The sequence below is a fragment of the Mugil cephalus genome, chromosome 12, assembly GCF_022458985.1.
Source record: "Mugil cephalus isolate CIBA_MC_2020 chromosome 12, CIBA_Mcephalus_1.1, whole genome shotgun sequence".
In the NCBI taxonomy this organism is placed as follows: Eukaryota; Metazoa; Chordata; class Actinopteri; order Mugiliformes; family Mugilidae; genus Mugil; species Mugil cephalus.
Window position 1 is genome coordinate 21,532,708 of NC_061781.1, and position 9,081 is coordinate 21,541,788.

A 9,081-nucleotide genomic window follows, 5' to 3' on the forward strand; every position below is an offset into this window, starting at 1 on the left:
AGGTGCTTAAATTTAGGATAAATAATATATGCACATATAACTATTTAATTAAAAAAATGCAATTTAATTCTCCACAATTTTGGCTCCTGGTGGTGTTAAATGACACTAAATTGGTTGGACATAGAATATATTTCTTATTTGATGGTGTTTTTTTATTTTGGATCACAGATCGTAGGCTTTAAAGAGACATTTTAATGTAACTGACACACCCATTGACTATGGGGGGTAGAGGGGGTGGGGGCATTAATACAGTAGTGTAGAGAATAAAGGTAACAGTAGTTTGCATGTTCAAGATTCACCATTTAAGATTATTTATTGTAATTTTTCACTGAGTACCTGTGCACACAGAGAAGAACAAAACACTATGATATAATATACAGCAAAGTATATCTGCAAAAGGAAATGTAATACAATGCAATTTACAGCCGGGAAGCTTTCACGTGTTTCTGGAGTATCTGAATCTTTCCATTAGGAAAAGATATATTTTGACATAGAAAATACAGAATAACTGTTGAATTACTTTCTACCTTTAGAAGTGTAAAAGGTGTTTTCAAATTCCTGAACTTTTAGCACGGCTTCCTGAAAACCAAGTTACATTTATATCTGTAATATCCTAGAACAAAAGAATAAAGCTCTATTTTGATTTTCTTATTTTATTTTATTTTGTTGCATATCAGAGATATCAATAAAGCATGTTACATATTGGTTTCTGTTGTCAAAACATTATACATATTCTTTGTTCATCCTGACAAGTCTGTGAAGAGAAAAGCTAAAATACTGAAAGTTTCAGAATGAAACAAAAACCGACAAAACCTCATGTGACATTTGTAAATTAAATAAATTTGAAAAGCATCTGTTCTTCAACTTTGAACCCAGCGAATGTCTGTGATGACTTTTATCAAATCAAAAAAACAACATGTAATTAAATAAATAACATCATCAGTTGCATTCTGTAGTTTCACACCTTTAGCTATCGATAGCAGGTTTATGTATGTAAGGGATGCAATGCTGCCATCTTTAGGTACACACTTGTAATGCAGAAGATGTTAAGTGATGTTAATCGATTTTAAGTATAATACCAAGTTCACAGTATTACTGATATAAATCATTCACATGCCCACAGACAAACATGCACATAACTTTTTTCATTCATTTTTTCTGACTTTTATCTTTCTCTCCCATCCCATTTTTATCTGAGTCTTTCTCAGACTTTTCTCTCCCCTCTTCACTTTTCTCTTCTTTCCCATTTTCAGATTCAATCTCAGCTCCGTCTCCTTTCCCCGGCCTGTCGTCTCCCTTCTCTCTGATTTTCTCTCCATCCTCTTCTATTTTCTTTTCCCGATTATCCGGGTCCTTCAGCCCAGATTTATCTCCCTCCACCATCCTTTCAATATCCCCCTTTGTGCTTTTAGTGCTCTCACCATCTCCCTCTTTGGTCACATCATTACCGTCTTCTTCGTGTCCCTGTTTTTTTGCTTTTGTGCACGAACCGTCCTCTTCTTCTCCCTCTGCCTCTTCCCGCTCCCACCCAACCTCCCCTCCCACACCTTCCCCTCTTCCCCCTGCTCTTTCTCCTTCTCCTTCCCCGTCGTCTTCTGGCAGCTGATCCTCCAGCGCTGCCACCTCCAGCTCCAGCTGTTCCACCCTGGCCTGCATCTTGCAGTTGCTCGACTCCAATTCCACCATGAGCCGAGCCAGCTTTGTTTGCAGGGTCTCCAGGTCCCCCTCCAGCCTTTTTATCTTGGTTTCAACTTTCTCTGCCTCCTTCTCCTCCGCCTCCCCGCTCTCCTCCAGCATCCCCATTTTAGTGAGGATCTGTCGGCCCTTCTCCTCCAGGTGACGTTTGGCTGCAGGGAACTCGGAGAGCACATCTGTCAGGTCTTCTTTGGACAAGCTGAACAGGTCAGAGTAGCCAATGCTTCGGATGTTTGCAGTGCGACGATTTCCAGACTTGTTACCTAAAAGGAAAGATTTTTAAAGATAAAACATATTTTAAACCAACATTTTCTATTGCATTTTACTACATATTACTTAAATTTTATTTTAACTTTCTTTTGACTTCTTTTGACATTTTGCAACTTTTGGTTATGCTATGCAGGATTTGTGCACAATTAAAAATGCAGATTTTGTGATTTACTCATTCACATAATGACTGGTGTATTGATTAGGATGATATATCACGGATATAACTGGAGAATCTAACTGTTTTTAGATCAAATTTTTATAGAATTGCAGTTCCTGTCACACCGTGGTGAGGGTGTCTTGTCTTGGGGTTGTTTTGTCCTGTCATTTCCTGTTTTATTTTGAAAAGTAACTCTCCTCTTGTTTCAGGTCACTTGCCCTTCCTCATGTGTCACCAGTCTGATTGTCTTCCCTGATTCCTGATTGTGTCCACCTGTCCCCTATTTCCCTCCATGTGTTTAAGTAGTCTGTGTTCCCCTTGTCTCGTGCCAGAGTGTTATCGTCTTCAACCTGTTCTCGTGCTTTGCTTCATGTCTTCAACCAAAGAAGTTTCAAGTAAGCCTGTGAATCCTCTCGAAGAGAGAGTTTTTGTTTGTTTAGTCTTTTCTTAGTTAAATCCTTAGTCCTGAGGTTTTCCTCCGTTCGGAGTGTTTTGTGTTATTTTTTGATTTGTTACTTTGATTTGAGTTTCCTCCTTCTGGAGAGTTTTTTGTTTTCACTGGTCAGATTAGCGTCTAGGTTTTTTTTGTGGCCATTTGTTTGTCCCTCTGTGAGGGATCTCTGAGGAATCCAAATAAAGCCTTTTTGTCATCTCTGCATTCTGAGTCCTGAGTCCTGCTTTGAGTCTCGGCCTGACAGTTCCAAAAAGATGATTGTCTCTGATAAGCTGATTAACGTTAAGCATTTCAAGCACATATAATTGTTTGGGCTCATAAATGCAGATGTGTAGGGATCTGCAGGATCATGGAGATTCATGCAAGCACATGGAACAAAAGTTTTGCTGGCATGCATCAGTATCCGACTGTTCTAAAGTCTGCTCTCTAACACTATAAGCCAGAGGTCTTCAACATTTTTCAGGCCAAGGACCCCAAACTGATGGAGAGATTAAATAGGGACCCCCTACCTACTATATGTGTTCTATATTAAACTTGACCTAGTGCTATTTATAAATATACATTATAATAATCATTTTGCATTCAGTATTAAGCTATCCCTTATTCCTTTACTAAAATATGTTGGATTCATGTTAAGAAATTTAAATTTGTGAAGGAAAATTAAAAAACATTATATATAAAAAAAAATGTCTAATCAACCAAAGATACCCTGCAGACCCTCCCACTCTTGAAAATACTTGGAACATTATTCCTGACTTTTGGATTTGTAAAATAAACGCAGAGCAGGATGCAACTGTATTAAGAAATGTTATAAGATTATATGCAATATTTGAATTACCTTTGATGTTCAGGATACTAATTTCCCCAAAGAAAGTCCCATCACTCAGGACGGCAAATTCTGTGACCCCATCATCTGCCACCACTGCCAGTTTTCCCTCTCTGATGATGTACATTTCATGACCCACGTCTCCTTTCCTGCAGACGTACTCACCCGGACTGAACACCTGCAAGACAAGAGGGACATCAAAATTTGAGGGTGTTCTACCTATCTGATGCAAAATGGATTCAAGTCATACGTTTTTCATCGTGATCCAGGAAGCCAACTCTATAATACCAGTATGAACATCTAGTTTTTTTGGTGAAAGTTAGAACAGATGCCACCATATACTGTGGGTAGTGTAGGACCGAGGGCACTTAAAAACACTTCACATTGACATGATGTGACCACACTGACCTGAGGTGTAAGTTTAAGAACCAGCTCAGCCAGCAGACTTTTCTCACAGCTCTGGAAGATGGTGACTTTGGACAGCGTGGAGAGGTGAACGCTGACAGCAATCTCCGTCCTCATGTGCACAGGCAGCTGCTCTAGGATTTCGTTCTCTCGCATGATCTTCTTGTTGATGTGAAGATGCTGGTACCAGTTGTCGATGCGCTGTCGAAGCTCTTTGCTGATGTGGTGGCTACGCAGGTATGCCTTTACCTGACAAGAGGAAAAGAAGAAGATTAGTAGAAAACTTATCCGAAGAACGCAATAGCACATTAAGGCGAGACACTACAGGTGAATAGGGTACATTTTTAACTAATAGATATCACCATGAAACTTCTCCAGTTGATTACGCTCATGGTCATGTGACACTTTTGACCAAATCACGTCGTCAGAAATCGTCACCAACCAATGAGAGTTTAGCTTCGGATCGGCCTTTCTACTTTAATGATTGGTTGCCAATACAAAGGATATGACCATATTGGGACCCGACAGACTTCTGCAGGAGAAATTGAGCTTCACAACAATACTTTATATTCCAGCGTATAGAGACAAAGCTCACAGTACAAGCCGGCTTAGAAAGATGACTTTTAGTGAATTTAGGAGCAAACTAGAGGCGCAACACAGACAAAACGTAGTGAAATGGATACTCAAATGTGTATTTAGACCACTTTTAAAATTGTGTTTCTTACAACTCACCAGTTCATGGTTAGGGAAGAAAACATTATCACGGTCACGTAGGCTTGTGATGACGTTACCAACATTGCCAACAATTGATGCAAACACCAGCACGGCAATGAGCAGGTCTGCAATCATGAACAAGTACTCTTCTTCCCTGTTTGGCAGTGGGGTGTCTCCCACTGTCGTGAAGATCTGGGCAGAGAACCAGAAGCAGTAAATGTACTGACGCCGCATGGAGGCAAACTGCGGGTGAGAGATGTTGGGGTAAACCCAATTATCACTCCCAAAGCCGATGTAGCTGGAGAGGGCAAAGTAGAGGCAGGCGTTCCAGTGGATCAGCACGAAGATGTAGATCATGAGCTTGGAGATGCGGAAGGTGTTGGGGTAGGAGGTTCTCGTCTCCATGCGATCCAGGGCCTCGTTGAGTCGCGGCATACGCAGGAGGCGATTTATCCTCACCAGGGGGGTTTCGATGCCTAAGGCGAAGTAGAGGAAGTCGGTGGGCAGCAGGGAAGCCAGGTCCCACAGGAAACGCTTGGAGTGCAGGTAGCGGTCTTTCAACCGAGTCAGGTCTGTGATAAGGATGCCCTGTTCCAGGTAACCTGATGGGAGAAAGAGCAGGGTTTAATAAAGTCCGGGATGTAATTCATACAATTACATGAGCACTAACCATCAAGAGGCATCAAAAGAAATGGTTGTGTTCAATGGAAAAAAAGTTGAGTTTCAGCAACGTCTGATTACTTTTAACCAACAGACTGATCTGAAACAGGGGATTCTGCTTCATATTTGAAAATATAAACAATACATTTGAAGTAGATAAAATTAACTTGTTCCAAATAGTTTCTGCACCTTAATTAGGGGAAATGGTTAGGCATTATCTAGTTGATTACTTAACAAAAAGCTTGCGGTATTTGAATTACCGTTATTCACCGATGGACAAAATTCAAGTGTGGCTGAACACTGGGAAGTTGCGCCTTTCGGGAAAAAAAGTTGCCATTACGGTAATGAAGACGCACCGCTGCTATCGACCGCAGGTTGGAGCGTCCAGGTAACCCCAGAAGAGAGAGTTCTTTGGAGAAATTTGTTGCTAAAAACAAAATTAGTTGTAGCCTTGAGATGTCACGAAGGTCTTCCAGACAAAAGCACAACTTCCCAGTGTTCGCCCACACTTTGAATATTGTCAATAGCGCAAACTATTGTGAATTACGGTAATCCAAATACCGCGTGTTTTAACGGATCGCCGGCGATCGTTCCAATTGTTCCAATTGAAATTATATTTACTTTGAGATGTGCTTTTAGCCAGGTGTGGCTCAGGCTACATGTTCTCTAGTCTTTGCTGCATGTTCAGTGACAGTCAACACATTTAAAAATTTGTGTTGAATTAAACTGTTGGAACAGGTCTCCTAAAATTCCTTTTTAGAGTATATTGATTATAGCAGATCTACACATCATGAACAGAAGGCAGCAACGTGAAAGATTGTCTTATTGAAGATAAATGTGCTTATCATTTGAAAAAAAAAAAAAAAAAAAGGATGAAAACCTAGTGCACAGTATTTTTTCTTAAATTATACTGAACAGCCATAATGCTGACATCTGCTCTCCTGTGTCATTGTTTAGCACTAAATCAACTAATTGCGAAGATTAGGGAACTTTCAGCTCAGTCTATCTGTAATTAAATTTGTTAAGAAATCTCTACCTCTGAACTGTTATAAGGCTCTAATTTGGCCATTTAACTTACATTATCTGTAACTAGCTGAGGGACCCTTCTACAAATATATACTTTCCGATTCATTCTTATAGTAATTGTTTTGTTATATTTCTCATTTTCTGTGTATATGACTCATTCAAAACCTGAACACATGAATGATATTTACCAGTGTGAAGAGTGATGATCATATCAATGATATACATGAGGTCTGACAGGTAGTCCAGTGTAAGCCACACAGGGAGGTAGCTCAGTGCAATTGTAGTGAAGCATGTCCTGAAAAAAACATATAACCAGTGAGACTAGTGTCACTTACAGTGGATGTGATAACTATGTGATATCAGTCATATGGTAAACATTTACTGCACCTCAGAATGATGATCACTGAGTTGTAAACTATTGGAAATATCATGACCTGCAGCCACACATAATAAAACCGTTCTGCTGGATCAATGGCCCACTCCTTCCAGCTAGAGAGGAAACGATGATAAAGAGAGAGAGGAGAGGGAAATTAAAGTTTATGGTTCTCCCGTATAAATTAAGATAAATGATGCCTAAATCTTTCGGCGCATAAACACTGGATGCTTCAAACAATTTAATGAGATAAACATGTTTTCCAAGTGATTCCGAACGCTTCCACCGACCGATAATGTCTGTGGTGGACGCTGTTTCCAGTCATATTAAGAAATAAAGCACACATTTGCATTTAAGCATTAATTCTTTCATCCAGAGATTAGCACAGAAAAAAATAAATAAATGGGTAAATATTGCCACTTACGTTATCAAGGTCAGAATCTCCTGATAAAAACATGTGTTTCTCCATTTTTTACACAAACAAATGTTGAGTCCACTCACTTAAACTTCAGCTTCAGGTGCTGGAAGGATTTACGCTTCTCTCCATCTGTCACATCTTTTTCTTCCTCGGTCGTTTTCTGGCCCCGATGCCACCTGAGCAGCCTCTGCCATTGGTTACTTCTGATGTCAGCATCACCTGGTTTTTCCATTCTCCAAAGTTTGTTTTAAAATTTGAGGTATTTTTTAGGACAGCATGGCCGCGGCGCTTGGTACAACGCTACTTGAATGATGCACATTTGCGTTAGACACCACTGTGCGGTCCACCTAACAACCAACCCGAGCTTCGCCTGGTGATGCTGGTCTCTATGGAAGGAAACCACAACAGATGTCATGTCTCTTTTGGGAATATGTCCGTCCCTAAGAAGAGCAGAGAGGTGTTTCTCTGAACATCCCAGACGCTGTTAGACACAACCAACAGTGAGAAAAAAGTAAAGAGCAGAAAATACAGAACAAACAAACAAAAACATGAATCATCTTTAAAAGAAAAGTTCAAATTAAGCTCTAAGAATCACAAAAGTGTAAAGACAATTTCTCAAAGGCACAAGTGAGAGACCAGACAGCCCTCATCAGCAAAGGTTGTCAAACTACCTCCAAGGTCAGGGAAAAGCTTTGGTGTTTAATCTTTTATGAAGTTATAAAAGTTTGGAGTGTTCCTCAGCCTGCAGGAGACCGTCTGAGGGTGTGGAGGAAGCTTTCAAGGAGGACAATCTCTGGCTGAAATCTTTGACCTGAAATCCTCAACACAATTTTTGTGTACCGAGGGAAATATGCATTTTGAAGGCAGTGTATGTCTAATAAAGGGAGAATATATATATATATATATGAGAGAGAGAGAGATGTATGTTTACATATGTATATATTCTACATCTGTCAGAACCACAATGACTACAAATATCTGGGCACCATCTTCGACAGTCAACTGGAATTCTCCTCTAACACGGAGCAGATTCTCAAGAAATGTCATCAGATTTTTTTGGAGTAAATAAAACCATCCTGCACCCTTCATCAAGAGCATCCCCACCTTCTCCATCACCTGCTGGTTCTATTCAAGCAGCCTCCAGAAACAGAGCCTGCCCCATGGAGACAAATAAAGTATCTTTGTGTTTCTGAGTTGTCAAGAGAGCATTTATCATCAGTTTCTCTTTTACTAATTGGCCATGAGTATAACGCTGTCAGCATTTGACGGTGTTAGTTTGGAAGTGGGTCACAGTGTGTTGCTGCTTGATTTTGGGGACTTGAACCCTGGTGAGGTGCACTGATGTGACGTACGGGAACGAGTCAGTCTTTTGAACGGCTCGGTGCTCATATGAAAAAATTGCCTGCTTTTTCATCACGTGTGCCCCATGAGTCTGCGTTGTACACGCCGCCTTCATATGAAGGACTAACGACATCCTCCGAGTTTGAGTTTTCCACAGCGCACTCCATCCACATGAATGCAGCTGTATATACGCTGCCATTAGCTAACTAATGGGGATGAAGAGTGTGTGCGGCACCGAAGTCCATCTGACAGGAGATTGGAGCGGAGCCAGATTTACGGCTTGATCAGTGAGGAGGAGGAGGAGGAAGAGGAGGAGGAGGAGGAGGAGGAGGAGGAGGCAGCAGGAAGCTACAACAGATTTAATTTATATTATTTTATATACATACATATTTTCTTATGTCTTCTGTAGTCTTATGTATTATTTTTATATTTTCTTTCTGTATTGCTAAAATGTTCTTGTGTGGACATTTTTACAGTAAAGCTGTTTTGCATGAAAGTTTTTTTTTTTATTTAGGTGAGCTAAAGTTCAAATTAGCGAGATAGCGGGATATAGCACCACCCTGTGGTTGCCTCTCCCTCAAATTAGCAATTGAGTATTGCTGTTGCTGTTATTATTATTATTATTATTATTATTTAGCAGAGGAGGAAGAAAACTTCTCCACTTCACTTCTCCACTTCTTTTCGAACATTACCAGCAATTTATGTTATTCATTGGAAATATTTATTTATTTATTTATTTAAT

The 9,081-nt window shown here is 40.1% G+C and overlaps 1 protein-coding gene across 1 annotated transcript; it reads right to left on the reverse strand.

Moving 5' to 3' along the window:
* Nucleotides 1-680: 680 nt before the first annotated feature.
* cnga4 (cyclic nucleotide gated channel subunit alpha 4) lies at nucleotides 681-7,296 on the reverse strand. Its single transcript, XM_047600909.1, has 7 exons — nucleotides 7,082-7,296; nucleotides 6,595-6,696; nucleotides 6,396-6,502; nucleotides 4,540-5,123; nucleotides 3,811-4,056; nucleotides 3,415-3,580; nucleotides 681-1,958 (listed from the first exon to the last, which is right to left on the reverse strand). The coding sequence occupies exons 1-7, from the start codon at nucleotides 7,228-7,230 to the stop codon at nucleotides 1,150-1,152; spliced, it is 2,163 nt and encodes a 720-aa protein (XP_047456865.1). The 5' UTR covers nucleotides 7,231-7,296; the 3' UTR covers nucleotides 681-1,149.
* Between the last annotated feature and the right edge of the window lie 1,785 nt (nucleotides 7,297-9,081).